Genomic DNA, 18501 nt, shown 5'->3' with positions numbered 1-18501 from the left:
ACCTACTCGTGTCTGTGTGTGTGTGTGTCCCCGCTCTATCCACTCTTGCACTAATGAGATGTGGATGTCCCTGTGCATCTGTGGAAGGACTCACCAATAGGCTTCCAGGTGGAAGTTTTTCTGAAATGGTGATTAGCTGTAAGATCACGTGCAGCATGACTACTATCTATATATTTGCATCAGTGAAGGGCTATAAAATAAGTTTTTGCTGATCTGATAGTGGATGCTCTGTAGAGCTCACTGACTTGTAAATATGGGATTGACTTTGGAGGGTCCGTGTTTTCCTCCTTCTACGTGATATTTGTTGCAGCAGAACCAAAGATTTCAGATTCCCTAGTTCAGATTTAGTGAACCATGTTTATTTAACTTTGGAAAGTTGCTGCTCAAATAGGCTTACTGCTTAAAGTGTATATTCAAGGAATCTTACTAGAGTTAACCCCTCTTTTTTATATTTAGTGGTAATTGCATCTACAGGTTTTATTTATGCAGATATAAGCAATATGAAAAAATGCAGTGTTCTTGCATATTAAATTAACAGTATTCAGATCCAGCTTTTGCAAGTGAAAGCTGGAAAGTTACTGTGTACTGGCCATCTGTCTTCAGGAAGATCCTTCTAAATGCATTTGCAGATCAAACTGTTTGCCTTTGAAGAAGTTGAATGTTGCAATTACAGGCAGGAGAGATTTAGAGATTCCATAAAAATTATTTATTTTGACCTTTTTGAATATTGTTTTGTAGTGCTGAAGTGTAACAACAGAAACAAGGAAAAAAGGCTAGAAAAATAAAGTATATGTTGGCAAGACATTAGATTTTTTTTTTTCCCCATCGTTGTCAAAACATAGCATATTCTTCCTTTGGCAGTTTATTATCTTGGGTGGACAGTGTTGACATGGTGTGTACAGGGCTTACTTTTTACCAAATAAAATGCCATAAGCTAGGAAGGTAGAAACCATATGTTTTATGGTCTGTTTGAATATAGTCACTCCATTTAGATGAATTTTTCATTACGGCTACAGAAAGCAGCACCCTCATAAGACCTGTGCAAATAGAGTAAAATTTAGCAAGTTGAATACCTATCATCATAATTTAGGTCCCTGTCTTGACACCTTTGTGTGTTTTTCTCTAAGGCGGTTTTATGTGTCACACTTCAAATAAAAACAAAAGACTGAATCATGCATTTGTGATTACAGTAGTTCAGCACTAACTGATAAGGTTTTTGAGCTACAGGCTGGCAACTGGGACTCCATTTTATCATTCAAATGGTTGCAGAAAGTCAGGTTTCTGTAATATCCATACTAACGTGTTTTCTCAGTTTTCAGTGGAGGTATCAATGGAGAAACTAGAAGTTTGAAAGGCTTCTTTTGTTTGTTTATGCTTCTAGATGTGACTGCAGGGCACTGCCTGATGCAGGGAATTCCTGTGGAATACTAGCAAACTTTTTTCTGTCAGGTTTCAAATGGAAGACCTACTATTTCGCAGGAGGTGAAAACACATGGACTTGGGGATATGGAGCAATTTCTGCTTGAAATGCAAGTGGTTATGACAAAGTTATTTGGGGTTTGTCTTCAGTTATTACTGTGTTACATCTCTGTGCTTTGATGGCAGTCAATTTCCTAAGTGTTTTGGATGAAAAGGGTAGGCCAGTGTTTTAACTGAGCAATTGCTTCAAGAAATCTATTTTGTAGTTTTAACTTCTTACGGTACAAGGCATTAATTTTTTTTCTGTAGGAGAACAATCTGCATGTAGTATGTGTATACATAGATTCCTTGTGCACATTCTGTGTGCCAAGTAGCTGTTTGCTTTTGGCTGATCTTGTTCTGTGGTTCAGTGAATTCCTTGATTATTAACTGGACTGACCATTCTTTTTTTCCTTCAAGGTCTATCCTGTGATTGTTCACATTTGTAGTGTTTTTCCATGCACAGATTTTGACTTCTCTGTGTTGCCACCATGTGCGTGAGGGTTTTACAGAACTCCCACTTTTTTAATTTCCAAGCTCATGGTATCTTCAAAAATATTTCTGTATAGCCACATCGTGTTCTTATAGAAATGTTTGGAGAAATGCCTTTCCAAGAAGGCTTAGCCAGTGTAATGAAAGTTCGTGTATCATGCTCACATTTGGTTATTGAATAGCTTTTTAATGTGGTCATAAAATACATTTGCTCATACAGTAACTCTTTTCAGTAGTGTTAGAGTGCTCTCTAAGTAATCTTAGTGTTTCCAGTTTCAACTGCTGATTACAGAACCAAAACAAAACTCAGTTTTACCTCTGCATAGTTATTGTCCTGAAGTCACTGAAGCTTTGGCTTCAGTTACTTGTGCAATGCTTCAGGCTTTCCCTGTGAAGCTGCTGGTGTCTGCATCTAATAATTTGTGCTGCCTCCTTTTGATTAGATGTTCTAATCTAATTAGATTAATTAGATGCTATCTAATCAAGGCATCCAACTTTTCAATCGGTGGCAGATTTCTTCTGTAGTTTCTAAGTATGCTTTATTTTGAAACTGTTAGCATTGCAGGCTTATTTATTGTTGGAAAAAAAAATCTTGCTACTTCTGTCTTGTTATTATTGATTAACTCATCATGCCTTTCTGAGGTAGTGCTGCTTGGTAGTAACTGCCTTGCTGCCAGTACTTGCTGTTGGGAGTCCCTTTTTAGTTTCTCACCTAGGCTAGATGGTGATGCTCTGTGTTTGCAAAAGACAAAGATGGGGAGGTTTTCTTGTATAGTCAAGTTTTCTTTGCCGTTTTTGCATGCTTAGCAGACTTCTTGCCATCTTTCTAAATTTCCTTCAAAAAGCCATGGTTTTATTGATGTCCACCTTGTTCATTTTGACATTAATAACTGTATTCAAAAATGAGTTTCATTTGTTAGAGTTGCTTAGCATGCTAAATGGCATTGAGGTGGGCGTTTCTGGAGAGAGGCTGACAGTTTCTTACTTTCTTCTAAAGAAGAGCATGATTTTCTACCTAAGAAAAATAGCTTTGCTTTATTTTCAGATTGTTGAGAATGTGGCATTAAGCTCCAAGTTAAAGCTTTTCTTTGAGTTTCTTTTAACTGTAGTCATGTGGTCCATCATCTACCTAAAATACATTTTTCCACTTTATCCAATTTAATCTATAAAACTCAGCAAAAATGAGATGTACTACTGCTTTATCACTCGTTTTTTTCAAGGAAGATGCCAGACTTGGAAAGCAAAGGAAAAAGAGTGAGGCAAACCAGAATTAGCTATTGGAATAGCAAATTTTCAGAGGCTGTGATTGTAAGAATTTCCAAAAGCTCCTCAGATTCTTCTCTGGTTTCCACAACTTACCATTATATTTGAGGCCAGGAATGTGTGTAAAGAAATTTGATACTTTTTATGCCGGCTTTATCAGTGACATTATTAATTATTTTGCAATAATAATTCTACTGCTCTATTACTTGCCATTTTAAAACTAATAATTTTCATTCTGCTTTTACCATTCCCCTTACGCTTTTGTAAATCCCAGTGTTCTTCATTTTCAGTGCAGTGCCATTTGATGTTTTGGATACTCAAGTTCAGGTTAGGTGTAGTCAAAGTCCTTTGTATCATAAGTAAGCTGTGTAGTTAAAACTTTCACTTTTAACTCCTTCCATGTATTGCCTTTTTTTTTTTTTTTTTTTTTGCAGCCTCCTCCCTGGCCCTCACCTGAAACTTATTCCAATATTTGGCAAACCACCTGTATTGTCTTAATAGACTAATAGTTATTGGGTTGGTTCTTTCTTATTTAAATACAGGTGATGTATTTGCCACTTGCCAATTATACAGGTACCAATTCTAAATTGTTTAAAAAGTATGGGTATCAAACCTCCAACTTAAGGTGTTGTTTTTCCTTCAGAGTTCTGAACTGTAGGTCCTCATTCTTTTCTTGCTGGGACCTGGGTTGTACAATATTTGGGATTAGGAACAGCCTACTTAGATTTCTAGGTGATTTATTTTGCAAAACAGAAGATATCATCATCTCCTCAGTACAAATAGCTGCAGAAAGAAACGGCAGTTAAAAAAGACTGTCTTGCTATTATTTCACTGAAGTTGTTTTTTATGATACTTTGATTTGAGTGCAGGCAGACATCAGGTAAATATTAGAAATATTAGAATGTTTATGAGAAATAAATATAATATTAATGTTTTATTATTAAAATATTAATTAGAAATAATAGAATATTTATTTTAGAAGAAATAACAACAAAAAGCACAGCATTTGAAAAAAATATATATTTGTTTGCAAAACAAACTTATTCCACAAAACTCATACTTTCCAGTAGCTCAGGTATTTCAAGTTACTAATAGCAGAGAAAATTCAGAGCTGTTAATTTTGGTTTAAATTAAGGAAAAAAAGTGTCATTTCTTAAGGGTAGGCCTGGGGAGTGGTGAATGAATTCTTAGTGTACAAAATGGACTGGTGCTGCTTCAAAAGGCAGTCTGTCTCAGGCTGTGCAGCCAGGAGATATCCGATGGCAGGAAGTTTCTGTAGGAATGCAAACATTTTCTGTAATAAAGTTCCTCTTAAAAAGTAAAGCATAGTGATTAACATATTTGGCTCTGCCTGGTGTAAAAATACACCACAATTACTGGATTCATTTCAGAGTGTGAGCCATGTTACGTAACTGGCTTGAGATACGTCCTGCATAAAGTGGTACTGTGTCTAATATGCACGGCTTTGCAGTTTTTGATTCAGTTGGTTTGATAGACTCATGTTGACCATGCAGCCACAGGGCGATAAGGTTACTATTGGATCCAAAATGTGACTTGGATAGCATTTGTTATCCATGAGGACAGCTGGCACAGTCATTTTCTTGTTTGGTGTAAACCAAAAGTGTCCAAATCAGCTCATATCTGGAAGGGTTCAGCTGTTTGGCAGTTGTTGTGTTACTGGATGAAGTGGAAAAAAGCAGTGCAGCATGTGGGAGAGAGAATAGTCCAGTGCTTTATGTTCATGCTCTTAATGTGTAAGAAGAAACTCATCAAGGAATACTTCAGTGGAAGTTTGATCTGACGTTATTAAGTCCATGTAGTAGCTAGCTACTATTAAAAAAAAAAAAAAAAAAAAGGCGATTACCCTTCCTCTCTCTTGTGCATGATGCTTTATTGGACTGTCAAGCAAACAACATGGAGAAAGATTGCAGGAAATCAACAATTCCTTGTGTGTGCTTAGTTTCTAGGCCACGTGTTCTCTAAATGTATGCACTGTCAAGTCAGCTGGGTTGCTTGTTCAAGGGGAAACAATGGGACTGTCTGGTGACAGTGGTGAGGCAATGTCCTGGTGCTTCCAGTAACAGTGAGCTGCTAGAGTGTGATTTGATCTTCTTCTGAGCTAATCTGAGGGGTTTTATCCATCTAAATTTTTAAAACACCTTAACCACATATACCGACCACAAAGAACCTTCATCGTTTTCTCAAAGTGCTGTTTCAAAAGTAACATCTTGAAGATACTTTGCATACAGAATTATAAATGCACATATTTGTTACTTGCTGTGTATTGGGAGAATAAAGCGCTATGCTGCTTGGAGACCTTTTAAATTTTGAATTTTGGACAACTACTTTGCTTCGACTAATGATCTGGTGAGCATGGTGGGCAGATTTCATGGGGAGGGAGCGGAAGTATTGAGGCCACCCTCAATCTGCCTTTTGCATTCGGACTGTATTCAGTGGAGTCTTTGGAGTTCCAGGCTCAGTGTAAGTCTGCTTGTACTTCACCTTGTGTTGTAAACAAAATTGTACATCAGTTTTGAGTGATGTCTTGTTACAAGGATGATGTAACATGGATTGAGGCCAAACTAGATGGCTTTCACTTTCATACCTGTGATAATTAAGGTTGTGTACTATCTCTGTGTCACAGAGGTGCTGACAGGTCTGATTGTACAGGGCTCTGGGTGTGCTCATTTTTCTTGCAACAGGCGTGAGGCAGTTGCAGTGTGCTCTAAAATGACTGTGAACTGAAGTTGGTACAGAATGGGGTAGGGCCTTTATGAAGAAGAAACTTCTTCCCTTGCATTTTGTGGCTTGTGTGTAAGCTTCCAGCACAGATTTTGAGCTGTGATATTCATATTACTTGACATTTTTCTCTGTATGTGTGGCTAGTGTTAGGGTCAGTAGTGATGTTCAAGCTGGAAATGCTGTAATACTGAAAGAAATGGGATTCTAACAGAGCACTGTGGTAGATGCTGTTTGTTTTGGCACTTTGTCATTTTTTCTTTCCTACATACTTAACCGAACTCATCTAAATACATACCTTTTTGAGCCGCATGAAGAGCTACTGGAAGACTGATATTTTCAGGAATGGTTTTCTCTACTATTTTGCGGAAATATATGTTGTGGTGTTTTTTTTGGTTTTGTTTGTTTTTATTATTCTTTTAAGGAGCTTATTGAACCAGGTCCTGTCTGGAACTGTCTGAGGTTTTAGGATAATCACAGAATGTAATTCTGGCATTCTTGTTTTGCAGTTGCTCCTGATTCCCCCTATAATCCTGTTACTTACAAATCTTGAAATGTTTCTTTTTCATCCTTTGTTAAACTGAAGTTAAAAAAACCAAAACCAAACAAACAAACAAACAAAAAACCAAGAGAAAAGGAAACTTTATCATCACTTGGTGACAGATGAACAGAGTAAACAAACTCATATTTTTCAGATATACCGTATTTGGGTACTTTAAGATCTAAAATTTACCATAGAGTTTGTCATATATTACAGTGATGTCAGACCATTGTTCAGACTTCAGATGTAATAGTCATAATGCCAGCCAAGAGAGATTTAAATTCTAGGAAGCTATTTTGATTCAGTAGTTCAAAATGGCTTGAGAACTAGTTATTTCTGTATTGGCCCCAACAACTTGCTTGCATAAAGAGTGTTCTGGAAAGGTGTCAAAAGTGATTTGATTCTCCATGTCATATTGTGTTCTGTTGCTTTTTATTCTTAGTCGTAGAAGTGTTTGCCTTTGAATAATAATGACACGTGTGTGTCCCCCTCCATCTCTCTTTGTTGTCATTCTATCCTGTTGCATCAAACCATCATTAATTCTATCAGTGCCATTCCTGACATGTTTCTGTAGCCTTTATTTTTCCATCTCCACTATATAGAGGTCTTCACAGTGTCCCTGCATAGTCTCTTCATTGCTTCTGTTCTTGCAGTATGTCATTTGAGAAAATTTTCTGGCTCAAGTATTCCTAGATGAGTTTTAATCCTAATATTATCTCATCTCTATAGTGAACAGCTCAAATAGGATTATTTAGTCTCTTTTTGGCAGGACTTTTGAGAAGAACATGTTGTTAACTTGCCTTTCAGTCATCTTTTTTTCTTAATAAAATTTGACCACTCCAAAATTTACATTTTCTAGACCTTTGGTCTTTCTTGTTTGCTTTTTCCTGCTGTCACTCATTGTTCTGACCCAAACTGATCATAAGTATTTTAGGAGGGGGCTTGCTGAGGCTGAGTAGAGAGGCAATCGCTTGAGTTATATTGTGCACTATACACCTGTTTATGTGTCTATCATTTTTTGAAACAGCATGAGATAGCTGAACGTGTACCACCTCATGATCAGTTATAAGCTGCTCACTGTTTTTTTCTGTAAAACTGATACTTGTCCTGTCGTTGGTAGTTTCTGCCTTTGTTTAGCACCTTGTGCTTTTTTTTTGTGATTGTGTTGTGCTTTGATCTGATACAGTTTCTCAAATTTGTCAATATAATTTTGAATTCTGTCTTCAAATGTGCTTGCAGGGCTTTCCAATTTTGTAATCTTAGTGTTGGTTACAACATTCAGTATTCATTGAACACATTCTCAGACACTTCAATTTTTGGAACTAGAGCAGATTCCTATGAAGACCCTCTGTCAAATGCTTCCATTTTATCAGAGAATAATTGATTTTTGTGCTTAGCAAATACGCTATCTTTTCCTGGTGTGAAATGTCACACAAAAGTGTCCCAAAGGCTAAATTTAAGATGAGACACTTGTATTTGTCTGTTTGGAAAACCTGGTAATCTTTCTTCAAGCAAAGAGTGACAGGGCCTTTAGGTATATAATCTGTTTCTACCTGTGAATGTTTTAAAGTAACTTTTATGTGGGAAAGGTACTGCTCTTTCTTTGTAGCAGTGGATTAGCAGAGCTTTGTCATGTTTTTCTGGTAAAGCTTGAATAGTAAAGTGAGGCAAAGTTATTTGTGTTGTATGCAACTGAAGATGATAAAAACTATATTTTGCAAAGAAAGCTATTTAAAAAAATAGAGAATCGCTCGCATCTGTTGAATATTGTAGATGCATCACTTCTCAGAATGCAATGCTTTGTTTTGAGTGTGTCCAACATGCTATAACAAACAGGCAGGCTACTATTTTCTGACTGGCAGTGCTAAAAATGTATTTTCTGATGTCATCAGCCTACCAGAAGAAGTGAGGGAAGACAGTGCTATTATCCTATGTTGTTTCCTTAGGAGATGTTTTAATCAGACTGCCATCTTTATCATTGATAATGTGTTTCCGGATCATCAGTGCATCCAAACTAAGTAATACTGGACCAAATACGAATGGCTGTTGAATTCACATGAAGTACTCCTTTTCAGTGTTTGAGATCCATTAGATTCATGGGTTTTATGTGTTTAACTCATACTCTTATATGTATTCAGTATGGTGTAACACTAATATTTTACAGAAGAAAAAAAAATAAGAAAAGTTTGATTATTCAACAAAACAGTCATTTTATCAAATGAGATTTGAGATAAACGGATCATTTTATAGTTTTGTTTTCATTTTCATGCTGTCCTCTCTCTTTCGGCCAGAACTCCACTGAGGGTAGTAATAAGATTAATTCCCTGTCCTTTTTTTTAACTGGCTCCTTAACAGTTGAAATTGTTGAAAGAAGGGTTTTTTAAAAAGTGTAAAGTACATGAAGGCAGGTATTTTTTTAAGCTCTTGCACAGAAAAGTTACTGTTGCCTGGAACCCATTGATTCATAAACATGTTCATCTTCATTTGAAATTAAGTACTGTTGCAGACTACTGTGCATGTTATGTGTTGACTCACGTGATACCAGTGCTCATCTTCAATTGCAAGACAAACATTTGTGGCCATTTATTGGCAGCTTGCTACCCCGTAAGGTAATGGCTTTAGTAGAGTTATGATTCTCTAGCTCCTGCTGTTTTAATACTATTTCTGCCATAGATCCTGTCAAAAGTGGTTTTGGTTGTCTTGCTTAATTTTCATTATGCCTTACAAGCATAGGAGAGTGCCAAGGAAATATAAAAGCTATGTATATTTTCTAATTTTAATAATGTATTTAGTGTCTTAATCAATACCAGCCTTTAAGAATAATTGTTCTATCTAATAACTGTCATTTCTTGGTTATGTGACAAAATCTACATTTTGTCTGGCTTGATACAAGTTATTTCAGAGGAGGATTTTTCTCCTTAGTTTTTTTTTCTTAATTTTCCTGGTCTTGGGAATCGGCTGCAGTAAAACACCTAGTGTGTGTATATATATATTTTAGATTGGATTTTTTTCCCTTTGCTTGTAAGAAATAGTTTAAAGCATGATTACTGGATTGGAAGGCAAAAGTTGTCTAAGTGTCTGTGTGTACATCATCTTTATCTCACATAACGGATTCCAAAATAATACTTTGATTGAATTAGAAAGCTATTAGAAAACTACGGTAGTTTAATTTTTTTAGATCTCATTTAATGGTGGTACTAGCTGCATGAGATCTCAGATGTGTCTCCCAAGTTGAAATCTCAGTATCTACCTTCTCTTCTTTCCTCTTCCACATGTTGACAATGTAGTTTTTTCTACATCATGAGTAAGAGGTCATGGACCAGTTTTACTTGGTAGTCTGCAACAGATTCCTACCAATGCCTCCTTTCTGGGCATAAGTACTATTATTCCAATTTACAGATGGGGAAACTCAGCCAGTGAGACTAAATGGCTTGACCAAGGTCATGCAGGAAGCCTCTGATGAAGCAGGGAATTGAACCTGGGTCTCTGGCTACTCTCTAGCAACTGATGGACCATCCTTCCTTTCAAAACTAGGTAAAATTTAAGACCATTTTAAGGGATATTTTTGAACTTGAATTTTTTTTGCCATCTTCTGCTTTTTATACATAAAACCCTAAAATGTACAGATTTTATGTTTTTCATAGATGGCATCTACATTAGACCTTTGTACAAATTCTAATGTGATAAGCTACAGTATTTTTTTCTATTATAAAAGCTGTTTAGAGCCTGTGTGTTGTGATGAAAAAGACCAATATATCTGTATTATCTACACTATGGTCTTCCTGTCGTTGCTGCTTGTATAGTGGAACTGATGTTAGAAAACTTTAGGGGAAATTCTATTTGAACCAGACTGTAGTTCTCTATAGTGTATTAAGGCCTGAATGTTAGGGTAGTAGCTGGACAAGAATGTGTCTTCTGGAAAAAAAGCCTCAGGCTATCTTTATATATCAAATAAAGCAGAGCAGCTGCTCTGCTTTCTAGTGTCACTTTTTATTGGGACAGGAAGAAAAAAAAAAGGGGCGGGGGGAGGTGGAGAATGACGTGTGTGTATACCCTCTGGTTTTCTGCGCTGGAAAAAAAAAAACCCTGGTATTATAGATTAAAAAATAAAAAACAAACCACCAAACCATAAAAATATTTATTGTTTGTAATTAGGTATTGCTTAGGGAAGGTGTTTTCCCCCATAGAACTTGGGATGTCCTGCAGGTGCATTTTTGTCTAAGCAGCATAATTTTTTTTAATGTGATACAGACATACCTGCACTAATTTCATATCTAGTTGCCATCATCAATACCACTGTTTAAAAGCATTGGTATTAACAAAGCACCACTGCTGTTCTTATCAATGGCTTGTCTAAACTACTTGTGATCAGAGTTAGGAGGGTCAGAGGAAGATATTGTTGGTAAATGTGACCCTATGAATTGTAGGGCGATGGATACATTTGAGAGGTAATTTATTCTGATGTGGCCAGGGCTTTAGCATACAGACATTTCCTCTTGAGTCAGAACTACCCAATTTTCAAATTAAGATGAGGAAAAAACCCTAAGAAATTCTCAGTTATAATACAGCCACTTTGCATAAGGCTTCTGTATTTTTCAACAAAGGCAGAATATTTCTGTTTACCACTTTAAATATCAAAGGAAGTATGTTTATTCACTCTCAAGTCTTTCTCATCTGTCCTTATTTTCCTTGCTTTAGTCATCTCTTTCAGGATTCCCTTAGTGTTTTTCTCATAGAATCTAGACATATTGGGCATCAGTTCATGAATATGCTGTAGTTATTTTCTGTATTAATACGAAGTAGTATATGCACAAACACTTGGTGTGCTGTGTGAGTCAGCTTCTGCTTCTTGCAGATTCTAGAAACAGAAACTGAGAACATAGCTGTTGAGGCTTTCCTCATCTTTGTTGCTGTGTGATCTGTTGGAAACTACTGACAATACCATGTGTGGCGTTGCATGGATCTGGAACAGCTGCCCTGCATAACTGTGTGTAGGAAAATACGCTGTTGGGTATTGACTTAGAATTGGTAACACCTTTTTTTAATGTAAGTCAAAGTTTGGCAGGACTCCATTGTTTATGTTGATTATACAAAGAGGGAAGAAAACTGAATATTGAATGTAAAGCATGTAAAACAAACTTTCCATGACTTCTCTGTTTTGCGGGAGAGAGATATGATCTTAATATGCTAGAAGTTGTAAGTCTTTCCACTCCTTTTTGACCCAGTTCATGGGTCTGGGGTTTTAGATGGGAAATCTATAACATCTGTTTTCTAAGTTAAGTGATGGAATAGAATTGTTCAGTTGGAAGGGACCTACAACAATCATCTAGTCCAACTGCCTGACCACTTCAGAGCTGACCAAAAGTTAAAGCCAATTGTTAAGGGCACTGTCCAAATGCCTCTTAAAAACTGACAGGCTTGCGGCGTCGACCACCTCTCCAGGAAGCCTGTTCCAGGGCTTGACCACTGTCTTGGTAAAGAAATGCTTCCTAATGTCTAGTCTGAACCTCTCCTGGCACAGCTTTGAGCCATTCCTGGGAGTCCTGTCCCCGGATCCCAGGGAGAAGAGCTCAACACTCCATGTTCCCTCCTCAGGAAGCTGCAGAGAGCAAGGAGGTCACCCCTCGGCCTCCTTCTCCCCCAAGCAGACAAACCCCGTGTTCTCAGCTGCCCCTCGCAGGACATGCCTGCCAGCCCTGTCACCAGCTTGGTTGCTCTCCTCTGGATGCACTTGAGGACCTTCACGTCCTTCTCAAATGGTGGGGCCCAGCACTGCCCACAGTACTCGAGGTGAGGCTGCACCAGTGCTGAGCACAGCGGGACAATCCCCTCTCTTGCCCGGCTGGTTATGGCGTGTTTGACGCACCCCAGGGTGCGGTTTGCCCTCTCGGCTGCCAGGGCACACTGCTGTCTCCTATTGACCCTGCTGCCCACCACCAGCACCCCCAGATCCCTTTCTGCAGGGCAGCTTTTCAGCCACTCCTCTCCCAGTCTATACTTCCCAGTGGCAGAATCTGACATTTGTTCTTGTTACGTTTCATGCCACTGGTGTTTGCCCACTGCTCCAGTCTATCCAGATCCCTCTGCAAGGCCTCTTGTCCCTTGAGAAAGTCAGCAGCACCTCCCAGTTTGGTATCATCAGCAAACTTGCTAATGGTGCATTCAACTCCTGCATTCAGATCATTGATAAAAATATTGAACAGCGCTGGCCCTAGTACTGAGCACTGAGGAACACTTCTGATGACTGGTCACAAGTCAGATGTAGCCCCATTCACTACAACTCTTTGAACTCTGCTGTCTAGCCAGTTCTTCACCCAGTGTACTGTGAACCCGTTTATTTTGCAATTAGACAACTTGTCCAGAAGGATGCTGTGAGGATTAGTCTCTACTAAAGCCTTATTAACATCCAGAAAAACTACATCCATTGCCTTCCCTTCATCCACCATGTGCGTGGTCTTGTTGTAGAAGGAGATTGAATTAGTTAAGTACGACTTTCCCTTTGTGAACCCATGTTGACTGTGCTTGATGATTGCATTGTCCTTTAAATATCTTTCAATAGTACCCTGTGTAATTTTTAAATAATTTTTCCAGGTACTGAGATTAGACTAACAGGTCTGTAGTTTCCCAGGTATTTCCTCATGCCCTTCTTCTAAATTGGAATAATGTTGGCAAGCTTCCAGTCAGTGGTGACCTTCTTAGATTCCCAAGACCTTAGGTAGATGATTGAGAGGGGTCCTGTTGTAACATCTAGAATGTTACAGATGGCATTGCTACTGCTTTGTATATGATGGGTACACAGTATTTGTCAAACTATTTAGTGAGCCTCTTAAATGTGGAACACCCATCTTGGAAGTTCATCACAGGCTATTTCTTATAGTATTTTTTTGTCTTATTTTTTTTTTTAACCAGGGAATAATGTGTTAAATTTGCAGCTAAAAGTATAGCTGTTCCTCTTCAGCAATTTATAATGATTCGTAGAAACGTGAGGTGTCTTAAAGGTTGAGGCTGGAAGAAATTTTCTTGTAGTCTTACTTCATGTGTGTCACAAAGTAAGTTGACTTGTTTGAGTCTTGTGTGAAGTAATAAATTTATAGGTATCCTTATTTATTTGGGACAGAATGGTAAGCTGCACTTTATTGTTAGTTTGAATTTGTCTGCCTTGATACTTGCCAACTAGTTTAAGGGGTCATGCTAGTGAGAGGTCCTGTCTGTGTAGTCACTTACAAAATCTCCCCCCCTTTTATCCAATTCTTAAATATCTTGCAAAAAGGCTTCTATTAAAAAGCCAGTATTATTTTAATAGTTCTTTTTGATAACCTTTTTTCATATAACCTTTATGATAAAAGAATCATAACAAGGTGATTACCCCACTAATACTGTACATATAAACAAATACGTTTGATTATTCTTACCTGATAGTCCCTCTCTTTGTCACATGCTACTGCCAAAGTAGCACAAATTTAATATTAAGAAAGGTACAGGCCCACTAAAACTGAAAAGGTGTTCAGTCCAGTTTCCACTGTATTGCTGAAATCTGTTGAATTGAAAGAAGGATATCTTGAAAGGTTCAGTCTTCTTTCTCTGCAGGGCATCTTAAGCAGTAATGGAGTTGATGATTTCTTCAGGAACGTTCTTCATATTCTCTCCCTCTCTCCTTTGAGTTTGAGCTTTTGAGTTTGGGGGGAGGAGTGGGGAAGAGGAGTGTATGAGTGGTCTCTAACACCTCTTTGAATAGAAATTACTGGTAAAGCAGAGTGCTGTCTGTCTTTGGTTAGTGCCCTGTTACCCCTCGTGATCTTGTAATGATTACAAAACTTTTTTGACTGTCCAGCTTAAGGTTTTTCTTAACTGATTAGGAATTTCTTGCTGTTCATCTGACATATTTGATTATCTTTGTGTAGTATGTAAATTCTGTAGATGAGAGATTGGAATGTGACTGTGTTTTAACATTTGATAGCCCTAGTTGTTAAGACATGGAATGAGATTTATAAGCTGTGTTCTTCCTCATAGCATTCTTGCCATGTAATTTTACATGACTTTAACATTTGTCCTTTGTGAGAGAAAAAAAGAGGATTATATCTTGGAATAGTGATTTAGAAATGTAACGTGGTTTATATTGTCACACTTGTAAATAAGGTAATGAAAAATGTACTGAATAGATATTTCTGGATAATCTCATGCCATCCAAAATATTTGCATTTCAATGTGAAAGATGCTTCCATTGGGTCATCAGCTGTGTTTTGGGATGAGCAATTTTTACATCTTTAATTTTGTATGGGGAAATGCAGAATTTGGAGCTAGTGATGTGTGTTTGGGAATAAATAATTTTTTGTAGGTTAGTAATTGCTGTGAATTTAATTCCAGTTTCTTTTGTAATGTTTGATAGCTGTCAGTGTTATCATTACAATACTTATCCTGATTTTTCTGACTAAAGCTGCTGTCTTGTTATCCATAGGGATTGTAGGAATCAATTTTTTTTTTTCTATGAAGTGCCTGAAAAGAGCTGAAATACCTTCTAAATTTTTTATTTTTATCAGATCTTTGTGGAATTTGATGGCTGTAACTGGAAGCAACATGCCTGGGTGAAAGTCCATGCTGAAGAAGTTATAGTGTTGTTGCTGGAAGGCTCGTTGGTTTGGGCACCTCGAAATGATCCAGTTATGCTTCAGGGGACTCGAGTTTCACCAGCACAGTGGCCTGCACTGGTGAGTATTTGGCCAAAAGCTCTCATATCCTCAGAGGCTTGCATCAACTCTATCTACTGTGAAACACAAGGCTTGGCTATCATACAGGGCACCATTTTGCAGGTACCAAAAATTGCTTGGGTATGGCTGGGGTTTTTTTTAAATGGTAAATGTGAAAGCAATCAGTGGAATTATGGAAAGGCATCTGAGAGGCAGTATGCTTCCAGTTCCTGCCTCAGAAATTGGAAGCTGTTACCTTACAGAAGTGAGATATTATTTACCAGTTGGTCTCTGACGAAATGTGGCGCATACCCGAAAAGATTATTTTTCCCTATTTTAGAACTTTGAGTGTGTTAGGCTTTTCTGAATTGTGAGAATAAACCTTCTGATTTTACTACAGACTCTGTAGAGCTCTGTATGATAAAGGTTGTTGCATCATTTTAATAGGTATTCCTGAAGGCACTTTGGGAAGAGAATAAGGTTGTGGGCTGTGCCTGACCTATAAGCCATAAATTTGCCACTCCTAATCTAAACTAAATTTATTTCAGTAGTGACTAGCGTTAACTATTTCAGCATTAACTAACATGACATCCAGAATTTTCTCCTGTTTCTTGAAGTGGTTGTCCATATTGCTGTTTACATGGCAGCTACATGTCATGACACTTGAGACCAAAGCCAGTATGTTTTAGCTAGCATATCTGAGTATACCCATTCTGCAAATATCCTGATGAGTAGTATATAGCGAATAGCATTCCTTACATCCTACCTGCATTTTCATGCTGTCTAATTTTTATTATTGTGCCCTTTTGTTTCTTTTCTCCTCCTGCAGTCCTTGGATTGCTTGGGATCCTACTCTGTGCTTTTTAATACTACATTTTATGCATGGCCACACTGAAATGTTTTTCCAGTCAAGGACCTTGTGCCTTGGTAGAATTTGAATTTAGTGTTTTAAATGGACACTTGGACTCAAAGCAACAAGTTCAGCACTGCATCTCTCTGAGAGTTTCTTTATTTCATTTGTCTTAAGGCAGAAGAAAATCAAGCCTTTAGAGCAGAGATTCTGTATATAGGGGGTTTTTTTCATAGGCAGAGTTTTCTTTACATGGTATTTCCAACTTGTCTCCAAGAATGAACTCCAGTTTAATTTCGTCTGGGAAACTGTGTTTATACAGTGTCAGTTTCTTTCAGATGATTCCCAAGTATCTTGATATCTGAGTGATTTGGCGGTGTTCCCATGGTCCACACACTGATTGTGTAATGAGTTGTATCAGAATCTGTTAGAAGCAAATATGGGTCCACTAGGATCCCAGAGTATTTCCACTATAAGTCAAGCTGTATCTGTAAACTTGCTGAAAAAAATCTTTCCATCTCCTGTACTCCGGACAGTCGCGTGAGCACTCAGGCTTTCACTAAGTACTAGAAACCTACCCAAATAACTGCATGGGAATACAGGCTGGAGCTAGCCACAGCATTAGTGTATATACGTACCATGTAGACAATTCTGGGAAGTCAACTACTTAGCATTACACAGTAAATGGTATTTTTGGGGGAGGGGAGTGGTGATGGTGGTGCTGTGGGTTTGTTGTTTGGTTGTTTGGGGTTTTTTGGGGGGGCTTTTTTGGTGGTTTGGTGTTTTGGTTTTTTTTTTTTTTGAGAGAGATGTATCACTTATGAATGTGTATTCATCCTTCATTGTCTCTTTCTTATAGTCCTGTTCACTTTTAGGAAATAGTTTTACATAAACTGAGAAAATACATTTTTATATTCATACTGTTGTGTACAGCAGAATGGAGTATGAACAAACTTGATGAGAGCTGTTAAAGAAAAAATGTCATGAATACTTGTGTGTTAAAATCATGTAAGTGTGAGCATGAGACAGATAACAAGTTTCAGAGACTCGAATGGTTGGCAATTTTTCCATCAGCAAGTTACGTTATGAGGTTATCGTTCTGATTCTAAGTATTTTCAGTGATTTGTCCTGCAGCTTGAATATCGATTGTACACCTGTTGTGAACTTTAATTTTGCACAAAAAAACTAGCAAAAAAAGCTCCTCTTGAATAATATGCCTGTAAATTACTTACACCTGACTTCTGTATGGGAATAAAAATGTTCCTTTCAGGAGGCTATACCAGAAATGCGTCGGATAGCTTTTTTGTTTTAACCTGAGCATCAGAAGGTACTTACCTATGAAAAAACAAATACCACAAAAAGTGTTTTCAGTTCTGCTTTGAGTTCTGATGAATTGGAGCCAATTTTCTATTATTCCTTCTTGTAATATGCCACATGTGCAAGAATTTTTGGCTTAGACGTAATGAGTAATAATTTGCATTAAAACTCAGGCACTGCATGGTGCAAGTTGAGAAATTAAACATTTTCTTCTTTGTGATACTTAAATAGCATGTGAAAACAATTGTTGGCTTGTAGGTGTGCTCAGTCATTTTTATAACCTTTGTTTTCTGTTGTTCATCACAGACCTTCACTCCGCTCGTAGATAAGCTGGGTTTAGGCTCTGTGGTCCCAGTGGAGTTTCTTCTGGACAGACATTTACGTTTCCTGTCTGATGCCAGTGGATTACGTTTGTTTCAGGTATTTAAACTGTGTTCAGTTAAAGCGCAAATTTAACTTAGTGCTGTGCTTGTCAAATTTTTTTTTTTTTTTTTTTTACTGTTACACTTGCTTATTCTTGTCTTCCTCCTTTCACTTCCCTGTTATGTATTTGTATTTGTTTCCTGATTTTCCAAATGCTTATACTAACCTCATTCTGTGTTTGAAAAGTCCTGGTTCTCTGTGTTGGTCAGTTGAAGAGCTAGCTGTCAAGCATCCTGTAGCTGATAACTGCAATGGAAGTTTTGCAATAGCTTTTGCATAGCTAGTCCTTTTTTTCCTCCTGGCACATTTAGCAATGCTTTTCTTAATTTTACTACTTCTTTTGTTTGTCATTCTGAGAGCAGTCCAGGAAGAGCTGTCCCTTAAAACCTAATGATTCTATTACCTTAAAAGACTGTACTTTTATGTTAAAACTGTTTGTTGTTAGCAGATGGGAACAGAGAGTCAAAATCAGATTCTGCAGGAACATCCTTCACTAAGAGAATCTGTCAATGCACTGATCAGTGACCAGAAGCTTCAGGAGATATTTAGTAGAGGTGAGACTGTGTTTTTCTATCTCAAAGCTACTTTGTTGCAGAACGGTTAGACTGTGTGGAATTTGTGAAAGAGAACAGTAAGAGTATCTCTTTCTATTTAATTTGAAGGTCAATTTTCTGTATTGTTTTGCAAGTTCTTTACAAAGAAACATTATTTTGTCACAGATACAGGTAAGCAGT

At 37.5% G+C, this 18501-nt stretch overlaps 1 protein-coding gene across 7 annotated transcripts in view; it reads left to right on the top strand.

Annotated features, from left to right (window-relative positions):
* KDM3B (lysine demethylase 3B) overlaps window positions 1-18501 on the top strand; it is a 67265-nt gene that overhangs the window by 5426 nt on the left and 43338 nt on the right. For 3 of the 7 annotated variants that reach the window (XR_006165100.1, XM_042790225.1, XM_033006074.2), the window contains exons 2-4: window positions 15031-15198; window positions 17651-17764; window positions 18213-18321. Coding sequence is in view for 6 of the 7 variants with exons in the window: in XM_042790225.1 (XP_042646159.1) it covers window positions 15031-15198; window positions 17651-17764; window positions 18213-18321 (391 nt within the window). In the remaining variant the exon portion in view is untranslated. The other 4 variants (XM_042790226.1, XM_042790228.1, XM_042790227.1 and 1 more) reach the window with 4 other exon arrangements.

The sequence above is a fragment of the Tyto alba genome, unplaced genomic scaffold, assembly GCF_018691265.1.
Source record: "Tyto alba isolate M040663 unplaced genomic scaffold, T.alba_DEE_v4.0 Super-Scaffold_17, whole genome shotgun sequence".
In the NCBI taxonomy this organism is placed as follows: Eukaryota; Metazoa; Chordata; class Aves; order Strigiformes; family Tytonidae; genus Tyto; species Tyto alba.
The sequence above is the reverse complement of the archived record's forward strand: the minus strand, read 5'-3'. Positions and strand labels throughout refer to the sequence as shown.